Below are 17,320 nucleotides of genomic sequence, written 5' to 3' on the forward strand. Positions count from 1 at the left end.
CAGATATGTCAACCATATTAGTATTCTGCTTTCAACAGAATAGTCAAACTACTAATGTGCAACAATATTTGGCAATATAAAATTAATTCACTAGAGCAGCAACAGGCTTAAGCACACAAATTAACTTTGAGCCCATATTGACTTTACTAGGACTACAGAGGTGCATTAAATTTAGGCATGTGCTTAAATTATTTACTGGACTGGGGTATATGGACCAGATGCAAGGTACACTGAAGTCAATGGGAATCTTGTATTGCTTTTAATAGGGCCCTAAATGTACTGACCAATTTTTTCTCACATAATTGGCTTATCATAGTACACTGCAGATGCATGGACTAAGTTAAAAAAACACTGCCCATTACATTTCAAATGTGCACTTCTGATAAACTTACAAACTATGCATCTTTTCAGAAAATTATATACATAATAAAGTCACCAGTATGATTTAGTTTTACCATGACTGTGATTTTGGAAAAAGCAGTTTGTTCACTTTATAACTGATAGCATAACTGACAGCATGTCATGACTTGCATAGTTTTCCCTCTTTTGGACAGTCTTCCCTACTATTAGCATGGGTGTTTCACAAAATATAAGGGGAGAAATAAGCAATTAAAAATGGGAAAATACAGTTGTACAGTACAAATACTGGCAGAAGAGGTAAGGGATCTGAACATACTTTAATTTTTTTTTAAATAAATAGAGTCAGAAAAATGGCCCTCAGATTGCTAGACATTTAAAAATTATATGTTCTAATTCTGTCATAAGCAGGATAAAATACAGCAAATATTTACCTATGAGAAATAGATTTAAATATTCATTGCCTCCCAGATTGACGGAACTCAGGGAGAATACATAGTATCCTAAACTCCCAGTGAACCAAATCAGCCAGACTGTAATGGTCCTTCTTGCAATGTACCTATTACAAAACAGATCTAAGATGTTGTGCTTCTTCATTGTAGAAACGTCATTATCACCCGTCCTGATACTGACTAGAGCATCTTGTTGGATTGAACACAGTTCAGAAATTTTACAAGGAGTGCTTACTTTATTCCATCTCGCCATTATATTAATTACTTTTTGTGCTTCTTCGTATCTCCCCACTGATAGTAGCCAGAAGGGCGTCTCTGGAAGCATCCAGCAGCACAAGACAAAGGGAAGAGTTGTTATGGAAAGATATATCTGATAAACCCACCATGTCCGCACTAAAAATCCCACCAGTGCCACTACCATAACGCCCAAAGCAAAAAAAGCATGGACATGCATAGATGCCCATGTTCGAACTTTAATGCCAACATATTCTGTCACATAAACAAAAACCACGACCAGATAGCCGCTTGAAACCTGAAAGAAAAAAGAGAGAGAAAAAGCCTAAGTCTACTGTCTTTAACATCAGCAAAAACAGATGGTCAACAGTGCCACATGCATGTACTTTGGAAGTCTTGAGAGCCGTGCTAACCTGTGATGAAGTATGGCAAGTGTGGGCAATTACTTGAGCTGGAAGACCGCTTAAGGAGCTTTGGTGAGCTGTTGAGGGCTGGAGGCGGATGGTACATGACGGCCTCAGTCCCCCGTTAAAGCTGTTTATGCAGCTCGGTGTAGCAAGGAGCTGGGGTGGGGTAGCAAGGAGCTGTTCTGCACCCAGCACTGGAGGCATCAGATGGAGTGGGCAGGCAGGGTCTCCATGGAGACTGACCTGGGACCCCTGAGCGCAGGGTGTATTTGGCTAAGTGGATGGGATAAGGCCACAGGAGGGTGGAAAGCGGTATCCAGGAGCAAGACAGGCCAGCAAGACCAGAGCCAGGACCAGGATCAGAGGGCAGTCACAGTGTGGGGCTGGGGCCAGGGCAGAGCTGTGATCTGCAACCTATATGTCCCCAAACTGTTGCAGGCCACATAGAATCACTTGGCAGGCCAGATTTGGCCCACAGCCTGGATTTTGCCCACCATGCTTTGGGGTCTGATCCACTCACTAATTGATGAGGAAGCTCCTATTGATTTCAATAGGATGAGATTTGAACCTTAGGCCCTTTCCTACAAGTCAGCCCTTGCAGCTAGATAGATATTTTGGGCTCTGGGTATGTTTGTGTTTGTTTGATCAATGCTTTAACCTTCTGGCCCTTACACTTCTAAACCACCCATGCTCCCAAAAGCCTGATTCAGTTCCCAGAGAAGTCAGTGGAGGATTTTCATTGATTCAGTGGGTACTGCCTCAAATCCTACACATTATGCCCAACTATTAATAAATCTGGGCTCTGGCAGACTAAGGGAAGTAAGTGAATTTCAGTCAATGGCTACCGACTGTCTTTCAGTCTACTAGTGGCAAGTAAAGTGAATGATTTCTGATACTTTGTACTTAGGAAGTTTTTTTTTTTTCTTTTTCTCTTTTCTAAACATTTTTCTTGCAACGATTGTCTAACCAGTCAATGCATGAAATGAAGAGCCATAAGTAGTATAACTCTGAATTCAGGATCATCATTTGGCTTTGGTTAATAAGCCCTACCCCCCCCTAAATATAAAGAAATACATGTGTAGTATAGTATAAGCATTTAGGATCATTAGCCTATTCATCTGGTATTTCAAATGTAGTCTAAAACACTAAAAAGGATATACATAAAGTAAAAAGGGCTTGAACACAGTAGAGATAAAGTCATTATTATTATGGGAGTCCTTATTTTGAGAAAAATAAAAGTCAATATTGGTAATACACCATAAGCAGCAGTGCACAGACAGAATGTACTACTTCCCTCACTGCCAGTCTGGCAGGAGCTGGGAACAATGACCCTGAGGGAGGCAACACCAAATACTGCTTTATATGAGCCCTTTCTGGGTAACCCTAAAAAAGAAGAGGTTGTCTGGGTCAAGAGGAAATGGCCTTCAAACCCTCTTTGCTCTACTGGAGGAAGTGCTGGGCAACAGATGAAAAATGGAGAGAGGGAGGAATAAAGAGAAAATACAGAGGGCTTCCAATACTACAGCACTGGACATTTTCTGTTATATGAATTATGGAAAGCATCTATTCTTACCATTGCAAGGAGAAAACGTGCAACCACAAAGCTGTAGTAGTCAAATGTGAACGCCACCACAATGCCAAATAAAAACTGGCCAATGCTTGTGAACCACATTATATGCCGTCTTCCCATTCTGCAAGTCACAATAAAAACACAGTAAATATTGTTGTTAACAATAACAACCATCACAACAATAGTAATAATGTTTTGTAAGCACTGTATTGATATGTAACTGCAACTTGGGATATCTCATCATGAATAAGAATTAAAGTAAACCGAGAAAGTATTACCAGTGCTACATATAGTGCTCTGAACTGCCACAGTAGTCCCAGGGTTGATTCTCAACTTTGATTTATTATTTGCTGGATAATGGAAATCTTTTATCTTTCCATAGTTCCCTTTGATCAAATTAACAGTAACATTAATAGAAAGAAGACATGTTTAGAAGTTTCTGACTGGAAAATAGGTCTCCATAGGAGAGAGTATTGTGTACACTCTTACTGAGCATTCAGTTTAACTTCTGCATAGGTAAATTACCAAATTACTTTGTCCTCTTTATAAGGATAGTTAGTATGACCCCCTCTTTTTTGGACATTTTATACCCAGTCATATTTTGGTTTGGGATGAAATAACTTGGGTGATTTCTTGCCAGCTCAAAAAATCATAGAATGAAACGGCTGCAAGGACTTCAAGGTTCATCTACTACACCCCCATCTACAAGTGCAGGATTCACTATTCCTAATCCATCCCAGACAAAGTTATTTTCTAACCTTTTCTTGAAAACCACAATGAAGGTTTTTTCATCGTCCTAGTCCAAGGAAGTTTTTCTTGATATTTGATCTAATGTGCTCTGCTGTAATTTAGTTTAAACTGCTATCCTTCTTGTTCTCTGTGACACAGGAGAACAATTTTTCTTCTTCTTTGTGGCAATCTTTCAGATGTTTGAAAACTGTTATCAAGTCACTCCTCAGATTCCTTTCTCCAGACTAACATACCTCCCTCAGCTTTTTTCTCAGCTGACTTGCAGTCTGACTTCCTTTATCATCTTTCCTGCTCACGTGCATAACAAGAGCTACTAAACATTTTCTATACCACATTTCTTACCAGACAGTTCATTCATCACACATTCACATGTATATAGACAGAATACTACTTGGGAAATAAAATAATTGAAAGTTTCAGCTTCTTGTTAAAGATATAGTAAGACAGATCTTAGATAGTATGTTATTCCACCTTTTTAAAAGAAGATCTTTTGTACAATGAAATCTGAAGTTTGTTTATCTCCATGTTATCCCAGCAAAAAAATATGTAGACCAACCAGAAGATGCTGTGCATAAACAAGTGAGAACAGGCTAATACCAAGAAGGCTGACTAAAAAGAAATCAAAGAAAATCTGTAACAAAAAGATAACAATTTACTGTTGGATTCATTCTACTCTGTTTTGTCCAGCAATACAGAGTGGGCGCTTCTACACATCCATTAATGTGCAGTGGTTACTGAGCATTTAATTTAGTATTTGTATAATCAAGTACTAATAAATGCATAGAAACAGGAGTTACTGCACAGTAGTGCCAGAGATGCCTTTTAGTGATGCTACTATACAGTAGCCTAATAATACTGCACCGTAGCATATTAGCACTGTTTGTGCTGTGATGCACTACTGTGCAGTATTAGTAGGCTACTGCGCTGTTAGTGCTTGTGTAGACACACCCACAATGTCTATAATACAGAATATGTTGCAAGTACTGATTAGACAAGAGATGTCACCTACTTCACTTTATTCTCTGACTATATAGTCATGAAAATACATTATTTCCAGGTTTATCATGAACAGTTTTTGGAGATTTAGGCATTGTGGTCTGGTGTTGTGTTTTGTTTTAGGATATGGGTTTGGTTTGGTTAGGACTAGGTTGTTTTGTTCTACTTTATTTTTGGTTGGTTTTGGACATGAATTCAGTACCATATGAAAAGAAAATTAGAACACGATCCAGTACATAATTTGTATAAGCAGACAGCTGGGCTGCAAATTTCCCTATGAGGACCTGCAAATGTGTTTCAGCCCTGACCTATACAAACTAAAGAGACAACAGTCTTCATGCCCATTAAATTTCTGGAAGAATCTCTGCACCCAGCAGGGATTCTCATTAATGCCAGCTGTGGTGGTCCTTTTATTGGGAACATGTGTTCATTGAAAACTGGACTAAAACCACCAATTTAATTCCCACCAGCCAAAATGTGACAGACAGTACTAATGTTCTGCTGAAAAATTTTTGGATTGTATCTTAAAAAGATATGTATGGCTTGAGCTAATACAGCTGAGAATTGTGTGACTATAACCTCATAATCTGCATGGGAATATTAACTAATATTATAATGACTAATTCAAAATGGATTCAGTACCAATTTTAAACTCTAAATCCACAAAATACAGGGCTTAATACATACCCAAAGTCTTTCAGTTGGGCCCATTAAACTGTATTAATTACAGAAGTTAGGAAATTTGTCTTTAAAAAAATGTTGTTTAATCTGACAGTAACCCTTTAATTATTAATCATATCTGAAAATTTTCATTTCTCTGTCAAGAAAAATGAGGGGAAAACCCAATATGATTCTGATCCTGCAAAAAGGCTTCATCCATATAGAGTATCTTGGAGATCAGGGCCTAAATGGATATGTGATATAGAGCAGAATATATGTTCCAAATAATATTCCTATTAATTTATAACAACAACAATAACAACAACAATGCTTTAAATTGATATTTGTTATGGAAAAACAAAAATCCTCTGTACCGGATAAAATAAATAAAGGAATTGTTGAAGAATACATTTGTTAATAACACTATATTAAGTGAATAATGTCAATTTAAAATAGGATAAAAGCAGGTAGATACAGAGCTTTTGCACTCAGGGGGTACAATATAAAGAATATAGCACTGTACCTGTCAGCAATATCACCAAAAATCACTGCTCCAATTAGGACTCCAAGCATGAAGGTGGGTTGAGTTAATTTTGCAAGCCATTCTCGTTCACAGACCAAATCCCACTCTGTAACAATGGTGCTCTTCCATTTAGTGTGATCATATACATATCCATGAGAACAGGAAAACACAGACTTGTTGCCATTATATTCATATGCTAGATTCAAACTGCCCTCTCGTCTGGACCTGCTGCACTGATTAAGTTCCCAGATTTCTCCATTTTCCAGCTGGGCCACAATATAATTATCAGTTGATGTCCACAGTGTCCAAACATCCTCTATACTTGAAGCAGAGGAGTTGTAGTACAGAACACTACTCACATTTCCAGGGATACTGCATACAAATTTGGGAGTAACAGCCATGAATACAGAAGCCAAGTAATGGATGCCACATGATACAGCTTGAAAGACAGATGCAAAATAGACACATGCTTGGAATCTGTAAAGGGAAGAGAAAGTTTATGGGGAAAAATATCTAATCTAAGAGACCACTACAAACAAAAGACAAGGAACATCAAAATCATTCAGTCGCAAGTATCAGTTCTGTCTATTTGTTTGTTATGTAGTGGTTCATCTAAATTAATTAAACACTGTCAGAGACCAAAAGCAGATGATAGCCATAAAGGAAATGGTCTCAGTACCTAGGAAGTATCAGAGTACAATCTCTCCTATCAAAAACCAACTATATGCTGGTTACTGTTGTGCCAGAATGGATGCTCACGGGGTGATTTAAAAAGAAAACTGCTGCACTCCAGCAATTAATTAAATGAAAAATGCAGCCCTGTCTGGACCAAACCTTAAAAATAACCATCCCTTTGGTTACTAAAATAGCTAGAAAAAGAAGTCAAGGGGAAATCCACATTGTAATAGCAGGATCTGAAGCATGGAGATATGTACCTCAGATAAAATACATTGAGATAAATTTTATCTTCATTCGCTTCCACGTAACTTCCATGGAGTGGCATGCATGTAACTCAAGATAAGATTTAGGGCATGGACACAAATAACACTTACACTGGTTTAAATGTGGTTTAAACATGAAGTGGACAGACATACATGGTTTAAAACCTTCTGGAACAGTTTAAAAGTGTATCTGAAAATTAGTTATTCCTGAATCAGTTCACAGTGTACTAGTTCAGTGTTACAGGTTCCATGTGGACACCAACAAGTATCCCATGATACAGGTCTGGTCAGTTCTCCAGGCATTCAATGCTACATTGCTTTTTATCCACCTACTGCTGCAAATGGCTGCTCTGGTACCCAGCCACTTTACTGCCTCCCATTTTTTCCTTTTGTTGGCACTCTATCAATGAGCTCCCTTGCACTTGTTCAATAGAAGCTATCTTTCTAATAACCATCTGTGTCCTTGCTCCCTACTGCACCGTAGCCTCTCATCATGCCAACCCAGCACCTGGAAACCCAAAACTGTGAGTCCAAGCACACTCCTCCCCTGCCTTGCCACTCCTAGTCAGGCAAGCACACTTTGATCAACTGCAGATTATGGAACTTCATTGGACTCATGTTTAGGAGAGAAAAGAAAGCAAGAAAGCAAAACCATCCCAAGCCACAGGTTACCCACCCACTGGGACCATCAAAGCATGGGTGCAAACACTTCCCCACATTTGCTCAATGCACAGCATATTGGCTTGGGTGTTTACTGCTACCCTCTGGTGTCAGAGCCACAGCACTTCAACACCTAGAAGGTGACCATTCAACCTGGAATGCAAAGACAGTGTATGTCCGGACACCTCTGATCCATGACACCTGGGAACTGGTTCAATTGTTATATGTGTCCACTCAGAAACATACTGTTCTCTACACCAGACGACTGTAACTTTGAATTAGGTCTGGTTTTAAATAAAAAGAAAAAATATGTGATCATGTAATTAAAGACTGGGTTAAATCCATAGTGGCACTTTAGGCACTTAAAATGGTATTAGGCAGATGTTATGCTACTGAACTGTGACAACACTAAGTTCAGTACAAAGAGAAGCAATCACAATCACTTTCACTCAAAAACTCTGTCTGCCAAGGAGGAAGACAGCATGTCTCTCAGAAGCCACTCAGCCTTGAACCCATATCTAGATAGTCCTCTTGATCTTTCAGAGGAGGCCTAGAGGAAGCTGAAAGCTGGATGGCCGAGAGAAGGAAGCCAGCTAGCCCACTCTGTCCCCACCAACGGTGGATGGTGAGGGCCACATTGCCCAGAGGGCCACCACAGAAAAGTTGGATATAAGCCTAATCACCATTATGCCAAGATCTAGAAATGAGTTGGAGTCACAGACCAAGCAGAACTGAGTTGAAAATGGATGAAGACTCCAGTAAGCCAACCTCAGTAGCTGGTTCGGTGTTGGCCAAATCCATGGTCAAACCCAATGTCAGTGCTAGGAAAGAAATCAGACTGCTGCCAGAAGTTGACCAAAAGGGATATCAGTATGGGTTCAGAAGCTACTCCATGCTGCAGTCAAATATGGGCCGGCTGAGCAAACTTTAGCACTGAATGTTGCATTGGGGACAGCGTCCAATACTGTGCCTCACTTTGCCTGGAGGAAGGTAGCAGTGTCATGTGGTACAGATAAAAAAAATACTTGGAGGACTGGGAGGAGGGGGCAAAGCCCCAAACAATGGAAGAAAGCAAATCAAAAGATTTGGGGCTAAAAGAAAAAAGGTGTTTTGAAATAATAAAAAAGAACAATAATCAGTAGTGAATTAGGCTTAATAAGGCTGCAACTTCAAATAGGCTGTAATTAAAAAGAGGGCACTGTGCCTCCAGCCAATGGCTGTTAAGAACTGAAGAGCATGAAGCGCATGCCACCTTGTACCCAGTCAATGTGGAACATGTGAAGAAGCAGGCTGTGGTCCACATTATGGCGTCTTCTAAGTCAGAGATGTCAAACTTAGCTTGATCCCCTGAGTAGGATCCTATATTAAACAGAACACTTGCAATACCCCTTTCATAAACTCATATAACATTTCTTTCATTTTCTGTAATAAAGATAATCATTAACTTGTTGATAGAGTATCTACTTTAGGCTTCTGAAGGAACCTATCACTGTAATACCTAACATATTCCTAAAGTATCCATAATCAGAGCATTTAAATCCTCAACAAATTACTTCATTGTCCAATTATTCTTTTAGGAAAAAAAGTATTTTCATCATAATCAACTGATATTTCATACTTTTCATAGACATTAGGGCTGGAAGGGACCTTGGAAGATCTTTGAGTCCAGCCCGCTGCCCCAGGGGCAGGAAGTCAGCAGGGGTCATAGGATCCCAGCAAGATAAACTTCCAAATTTCTCTTCAACGTGTTCAAAGTAGATGCTTGAACCATCTCCGGCAGCAGTCTATTCCAGACCTTGGGGGCAGTAAAGAAGTTCTTCCTTATGTCCAACCTGAAATGGTCCTGGAGGAGTTTGTAACTGTTTGACCTTGTCATCCCTTGGGGTGCTCTGGTGAACAAATGTTCCCTCAGATCCTGGTGAGCACCCCTTATAAACTTATAGGCAGCCATCAAATCACCCCTGAGCTGAGCTCTCAGCCTATCATCATAAGGTCTGTTTTCCTGACCTCTGATCATGTGCGTGGCTCTCCTCTGCACCCACTCAAGCTTCTCCACATCCTTTTTGAATTGTGGAGCCCAAAACTGGACACAGTACTCCAGCTGCGGCCTCACCAAGGCCGAGTGAGAACAATGTGAGAATGACGTCCTGGGATTTGCTTGAGTAGCATCTATGGATGCAAGCCAGCATTTTGCTCGCTTTACTAGCTGCAGCATCACACTGATGGCTCATGTTCATCTTGTGGTCAATCATGACCCCCAAGTCCCTTTCATCTGTAGTGCTAGCCAGCATAGCACTGCCAAGCCTTTAAGCAAGCTGCTTGTTTTTCTTCCCAAGGTGGGGAACCTTGTATTTTTTTGGTGTTAAACACCATCAGGTTCTTGTCCACCCATTTCATGAGCTTTTCAAGCTCAGCCTGGATCTCTCTCCTGCCCTCAGGTGTGGATGCTTTACCCCAAAGTTTGGTGTCATTGGCAAACTTGGCCAGTCTGTTTCTGACTTCAAAGTCCATATCATTAATGAAGATGTTGAATAATATAGGCCTGAGGACAGAGCCTTGAGGGACCCCACTGGTCACAGTGCACCACGACGATTGACTTCCATCAACCACCACCCTCTGGGTCCGACCATGGAGCCAGTTCTCCAGCTACCGGATCGTGGTGAAGCTGAGGCTGCAGTAGGCCAGTTTTGTTAAGAGGTGATCATGGGATACCAGATCGAAGACTTTTTTAAAGTCAAGATATATGACATCAAACTCCCCTCCCTCATCCAGGTGATAGGTCACCTGGTCATAAAAGGAAATAAGATTGGTCAAGCAAGACCTACCCACAACAAACCTGTCCTGGCTATCCCTCAGGATGTTGCCATTGGCCGGTCTGTTAAGAATGGTCTCTTTGATAATCTTTTCTAAGACCTTCCTCGGGATAGAAGTCAGGCTGATGGGCCTGTAGTTTGCCGGATCCACCTTCCTCCCTTTCCTGAAGATAGGTACCACATTGGCCTTCTTCCAATCTTTGGACACTTCACCAGACTGCCAGGAGTTCTCGAAGATCCGTGCCAGGGGCTGGGCTGTGATGCTCGCCAGCTCTTGGGGTGTAAACTGTCAGGGCCGGCTGACAGTTTACACCAAACTGGGGAGTACCCTTGGGTATAAACTGTCAGGGCCGGCTGACTTGAAAGTATCCAGCCTCTCAAGGTGTTCCTTCAAAAGGTGAGCCTTGATGGAGGGTAAGGAATCTCCCTCACCCAGACCTTCCCATCCCATAATGGGCAGGGGCGTCCCTTGGGACTGGTGAAAGACTGATGCAAAGTACCCATTTAGCCAGTTGGCTTTTTCCTGGGCATCAGTTGTCAGTTGTCCCATCTGATTTAGCAGGGGTCCAATGTTACCCTTGCTTTTCCTATGGCTCCCCACATATCTAAAAAAAGAGTTTTTATTGTCCTTGATACTTGTAGCTAGATGGAGTTCTGTTGCAGCCTTGGCTTTCCTGGTTTGCTCCTTGTAGGTCCAGACCACTGCAGAATATTCCTCCTCGAAGGTGGATCCTCCATCCTTTGTAGGCCTTTGTTTTTAGATGCAGGAGGTCCACTAGTTCCCTGCAGAGCCCTTTTGCTTCCTTTCCTCCAAGATGGAATAGACTTAGCTTGTGCATCTAGGATTGCTCCCTTGAGGAGCAACCACTCATCCTGAACTCCCCTCCCCTTTGGGTTGTGGTCCCTTAGGGCCTCATTGAGCTTGTCAAAGTCAGCTTTCCTGAAGTCAAGGACTTCTGTACTGCTGACTGACTTGCCAGTTTTATGGAGGATGGTGAAAGTGATAATTTGTCATTTATCTTGCCACTCCATTTTTTCATTATTTTAAATGTGAGTATTATTGCCTCCTACTATTATCTGCCATTTATATTGCTGGCATTCAGATCATTACACAATGGTTTGGTTTCATCCCCTTAACAAAACTTTTCTAAGTTGTACAAACAAGTCAGTTTAACTTCTACACATCATCGGTCATGGGGCTGGTTTCCATAAGCCATTCTGGCAACACAGATGACTTCAAAAAGTGGCTCAAGAGGCCATTTGAGAACTTTTTTTCTGCAGAAGTATCCCCATGTGCCTACCATAGCAGCAACTATACCAAACGTCTCCTGGATTACATGGCTGAGGAAAATGGGGTATGATTAAGACATCCCTAAACCAAGAATGTCCACCTGATGTAATGGCCCCTTGTGGACATAGGCAGATAGTCATAAATTAGACAGACTTTAATCTTCCCTGGTTTATGCTAGAAGTCACATTCGCCTTTGGCCTTATGCAGCTCAGTGGTGAGCAAAAGCATGTTAAAGCCACCTTTGCACCTCAGCTCCTGAATTCTGTCCTTTTTTAAAGCCTCCCTATCCCCACAAGGCATTTCAAAGAGCTAAAGACAAAGATGGATGACATGATATTCTGGAATTCAGTAAAACATGGTTAGTCACTGGGATAACTAGGGTTAGTCTGCTTGGTCTGTGACTTTCTATTAGTTTGTGCACTGAATCCATCTGGTACAAAACTCCAATTAATTTGTATATTTAAAAAAATCATTAAAGAATTTGGCTAATTCATTATCCATTGAAGTGTAATTCATCTTTTTCAAATGTGCAGACACACTAAATCACAACAGAAAATATACTGACACATGTGCTCCATAGCACCTGTCAAGTTAACTGATGCTCACAAAGTATTGGATACTCTACAGCTTTTCTTGACTCAACAAGACACAGACAATAAGCCATTCCATTCTGCACAAAAATATTCTATTTTAGTGATGAGTGCATGTAAACAAAGCAAAAAACATTATTACTTCACCATAATTATATGATTCTTGTATAGAAAGCACTCTGATTTTCTATAGAAAGAAACAGTACATTAAGCATTTACAGTATTGGTATAATCCTGTCATTCTCACATACAGAACCAAAGTATATACAATGTAAGTTTTATATATATATATATAAATTATTAATTAATATTTATTAATATGTTTGATAAAATTATATACATAATTCCAATTAAAATTATATATATGCTCTTCATTATACATGTCAAAATTATGCTTTGCTGTGTCTTGATATAGCACACACAATATATCTCGTGAAAACTTCAAAATGGCTGACTACTGATAAGTTACTCATGGATAATTATCTGTCATTACCAAGTCACTCAGAACGATGACTTGACCAGATTTCACTGCATTTCATTTTATGATTGTTGCCATCTAGACATGGCAACTCAAATTATAAAAACTCTTGGACTATTATTTAAGTGTTATTGTAGCCAGAATGATCCAGTAAATATGAGAGAGACAAAAGGTGCTCCAGGTGTTCTTCCTAGGCTCAAAAAGTAAGAGTCAATGACAGAAGCACCCCAACTGGGATTCAGCTACATGGATCTGCTAGTGAAGGACATACCAGGTCCAAAGTTATTTTCTCCCTACTGAGAATAATCAAGAAACTGTAGCAAAGCTGAGGTGGGGACAACTGGGTCAGCAGCCCTGAGCACCACTTTTATGGGGGGTGCAAAACCAGCTGCCACTGCAGTGACAACTGACCGCATTGCCACAAGAGTATGAAAGAAGCTGGCACTGGCCTGTGCCTTGGTGGCTGGCCCGAGAACAGATCTGCTCTGCTATACCTTTGCCAAGAAAATAGGTTCCTACTCTTTTTTTATATATATAAATAGGGTGATAGATTTAAAAAAACCAGATTTTGGGGATTTTGTAAAATCTGCTTTCCCAGACCACCCCTGCGTACTAAAGAACTTCTCTTAAGAGCATTACCTAATCCCTTTCTCAGGGTACCTATACAGGTGATGGACCTCTGCTCCGACGTGTGCCAATTAGCATGCATCGGAGCAGACTCAGTTAGTCAAGTCTGCTATGAATCTGCTGGAGCACGCTAAGTAGCACACCAGCAACCTCTGCAATATGAGTATTCAGTGTCCTCACATTTCAAAATGGTAGTGGGGGTCTTTAACTAAAATTCATTGAATGAACTTTAGTTAAAATGCCCCTGCTGCCATTTTGAATCATGGGACGCTGAATACACATGGTCTTGTAGGCACTTTAATTAAAAGAGCCACTCTAATTGAAACAGCTCCCCCTCCAGCCTGGAGCATGTGTATACATGTCCTGAATACTTCCAGTTATGATGTTTCAATGACCTTTCTTAACAGAACATTCCAATGTCAACTTGCTTTGCTGGAAAGGTTTCTATTATATCCAATAAATGTCCCCTTAACTTGAGGCTATTAATTTCTCATAATATAGCTCTGGGCAACACATTGAATACATTTTCCTTCTCTTATCATTTCTTTGTATGAAATTATCAAATCATCTCCTCTGATTATTCTTTTAAACTGTATAAATGACAGTCCTTTACTTTTTCCTATACATTTCCCTTTTTACCTTGTAGAACAATAGCTGTCTCTGTAATAAGCAATAAAGGATTTATTTTAAAGAGAAATCTGTGTTGTTACTTCCCCTCAATCTTTCAAGAGTCTAAAATAGAACTGATTACCACAGATTCATGTAAAAATCTTTTCACTTACATTGTATTATCCAAGCCTTATCAGTATCAATAAAGAAAATTCTACTATTGCATCATTATTTTGTTACTATTTTGCAGCATCAAAAAGTGGAGTCTGCATCATGAGAGAACAGGACGGCTCAATAAGATTGGTAAGGTTGGGATAAAGAAACATTTTCACTGGTTAGCCTAAATTGACAATTACCAATATTTAAGAGGTTTCTACAATAAAAAATGTGATGGTGCAGTCGGTTGTCCCAGGGAACCTGGTTTTCTGTGATTAAAAAAAAAATCCCCAATTTTGGGTTTAAAAAAGTAACCCAAAATTCACATTTTAATGTGGTTAAAATGAAACACTACTAAAACAGAGATATATATTTAGTGGTGTTTCATTTTAATCATGGGAAAATGTGGATTTAGGGTTACGTTTTTAAAGCAAAAATTGGAGATTTTTTTAAATCAGAGAAAACCAGGATTCCTGGTTGTCACTTAGTTCTCTTCCTGGGGCAAACTCACTCCCACACAAAAACAAATGTACATAACAAAGCCAGAACTTAATAAACAACCATATGCTCAACAAAGGGTTAACACACAGCTACAGTCCTGCCTTGGACCTGGAGAGAGGATACCATGGTTGGGCTTAGTGCTCCCTGCTTGGCACCCTCTCTCCCCTAGCTCCGCCCCCTGGGAGCTTTCAACTTCCTTCAGGCCAGACACTCATTGCTTTCAGCTGTCCCCTCACCCCACCCCTCTTCTGAGCAGGAAGGTTATCACTTTTCACTGTCTGCAGCTGTGTTCCTGATGCTGAGCCATGCACCCCATTACACATTTCCCCTCCCAAGAAGTCATCCTCATTTGCATGTGCCTACCAAGGGTAGTGCTGTATCATAAAATCAAAAGGTTGTAGAGAGAGATAGTATCTTGTCAACTGGAGGTTGGTTTCCTGCATGGAATTAAGCCATGTTAAAGGGGCATGGTCTGTGACCAAACAGAACTGGGTTCCTATGAGGCAGTATTAGAGGGCCCCAACTGCTCACTTAGCTGCTAAGCACTTCTTCTCTTTAATGGTGTATTTCTGCTTCTGGGGAAGGAGTTTCCTACTAAAGTACAGAATGGGGTGTTCTCCATCTTCAAATTCCTGGGAAAGCACAAGCGTTCTGAGACACTTGTCTGTAATATAAATTCTTTTGTCAAGTCCAGGCTGCACAGGACCAGCACATTGCATAGCAGCTGTTTTATCTCCCCAAACACCGTCTCACATTTGAATAACCACTGAATCCTTTGTGGTGCTCTCTTCCTCAGCAGGTCAGTCAGTGGGGCTGTGATGGCTGCAAATTGTGAGGTGAGGTGTTGGTAGTAGCTGGCCAGGCCCAGAAATGATTTCAGCTGTTTTTCAGTTGTTGGCACTGGTACTTGCATTAGGGCCCTTCTCTTGTCGACTAGGGGGCTGATCTTCCTGTTGCCTAGTATATACCCCAAGTATTTGTTTTTTGTATACCTTGGGTGACACTTAGCCAGGTTTGCCATTAGACCAGCTGCTCATATTGATGGCAACACTTCTTTTACCCACTAGAGGTGGTCTGTCCATGTATTGGTAAATCTTACTACATCATCTAAATAGGTTCTCACATATACCTGGTGTGGGCAGAGTATTTTGTCTATTAACCTTTGAAAGGTTGCTGGGGCTCTGTGTAGCCTGAGCCTGAAAGACAATGCCTTGAAGTGGTAAAGCTTCCAGGGTGTCACAAAGGCTGTAATTTCCTGAGGCACTGGATCCAAAGGTATTTGCCAGTATCTCTTGGTCAAGTCCAAGGTGGTTTTATATTTGGCATTGCCTATTTACTCTACCATCTCATCTATTTGGGGCATAAGATATGTGTTACATTTGGAAATTATGCCGACTTTGTGGAAGTCAATGCAAGACTGGATGGTGTGGTTGGGATTTGGCACCAGCACAATCAGGATACTCCACCTGCTTTCCAATTCTTTGATCACCCCTAGGTTGAACATCTTCTTAACTTCCTGTCTTACCATTTTCCTCAGTTGGGTGGGGATTCTTGAGAGTCTCTTGAATTGTACAGCCCATCTTGAGGATAATCTAGGGTTCCATTAATATAGTTCAGTCCAGACTCCCAGTAAACATCTCTTTAAACTCCTCCAGGAGGCTCTTTATTTCTGCCAATTGATTCAGGGTCAACATCTCCCCTAGCTTGAGGCCTGCTTTCAAATCTAGGGGGGGATCTGGAACCTTTAAATCTATCTCTAGTAGACATGTAGAGATCAGACAGGCCTTTTGTGCCTTCCAAGTGATGGTATATCTGTGACCCTTTCCTTTTCCCCACCAGGCTAACTTCATAATTTACCTGGCCTACCCACCACAGGACCTCAGAATGTCCTTGCCACTTCACCAGTAACTTACTCTCAAAGGAAGGGAGCAACAGTAGGACTCTATCTCCTGGCTGGTAGACATAGAGCCAAGCAGTTCAATTATTGTTCCTGCTTCTGTTGGGCCACTTCGAGATTTTTCCTGGCAAGGGCCCCCACCAGATCTAACTTCTACCACAGATTCAAAACATACTGAACATTTTGTGGCACAGTTCCCTGGTCTTGCCAGGACTCTTGCAGGAGATCTAACACACCCCAAGGCTGCCTCCCATATAATAATTCTAAAGTTGAAAAGCCCATGGAAGACTGTGGAACCTCTCATATGTCATACAAGAGATAGGGCACCAACTGACCCGTTTTGTGGCTCCTCTATTACAAACTTGCTCACCATTTCCTTCAGTGTTCCTTTAAATCTTTCAACTAGGCCCTCCATTTGGGGACAGTATGCTGAAGTTCTTACTGAATAGATCTTCAGTAAGTGCCAGACCTCCCATAGTAACTGGGACAAGAAAGCTGTATCCTGGTCCATTAAAACCTCTTTAGGAATGCCCACCTGGGACAAAATCTGTGGTAGCTCCATGGCCACTATCTGAACTGACAGGGAGCAGATTGTCACCGCTTCAGGGTAGCAGATGGCGTAGGCCACCAGGACCAAAATGAACCTGGATTCTTTTGAACTGGGCTCCAATTGTCCACCAAGTCCACCCTGGCCTGCTCAAATGGCATGACGACCAGTACGATGGGCATCAGTGGGGCCTTATTAGCAGGCTGGGGGGCAACCAGCTGGCACTTGGGGCAAGATGCACAATAGTCTTTGACTTCCTGG

The 17,320-nt window shown here is 41.0% G+C and overlaps 1 protein-coding gene across 3 annotated transcripts in view; it reads right to left on the reverse strand.

Moving 5' to 3' along the window:
- Nucleotides 1-17,320, reverse strand: part of SLC22A16 (solute carrier family 22 member 16) — a 110,321-nt gene that overhangs the window by 20,262 nt on the left and 72,739 nt on the right. For all 3 annotated transcript variants that reach the window (XM_090037920.1, XM_090037929.1, XM_090037911.1), the window contains 3 exons: nucleotides 5,950-6,426; nucleotides 3,024-3,141; nucleotides 792-1,341 (listed from right to left, as the gene is read on the reverse strand). In XM_090037920.1, coding sequence (XP_089894046.1) covers nucleotides 792-1,341; nucleotides 3,024-3,141; nucleotides 5,950-6,350 — 1,069 coding nt within the window. In that variant the 5' untranslated portion in view covers nucleotides 6,351-6,426. The remainder of the gene's footprint in view (nucleotides 1-791; nucleotides 1,342-3,023; nucleotides 3,142-5,949; nucleotides 6,427-17,320) is intronic.

The sequence above is a fragment of the Crocodylus siamensis genome, chromosome 1, assembly GCF_052110815.1.
Source record: "Crocodylus siamensis isolate JL-2025a chromosome 1, ASM5211081v1, whole genome shotgun sequence".
Classification (NCBI taxonomy): Eukaryota; Metazoa; Chordata; order Crocodylia; family Crocodylidae; genus Crocodylus; species Crocodylus siamensis.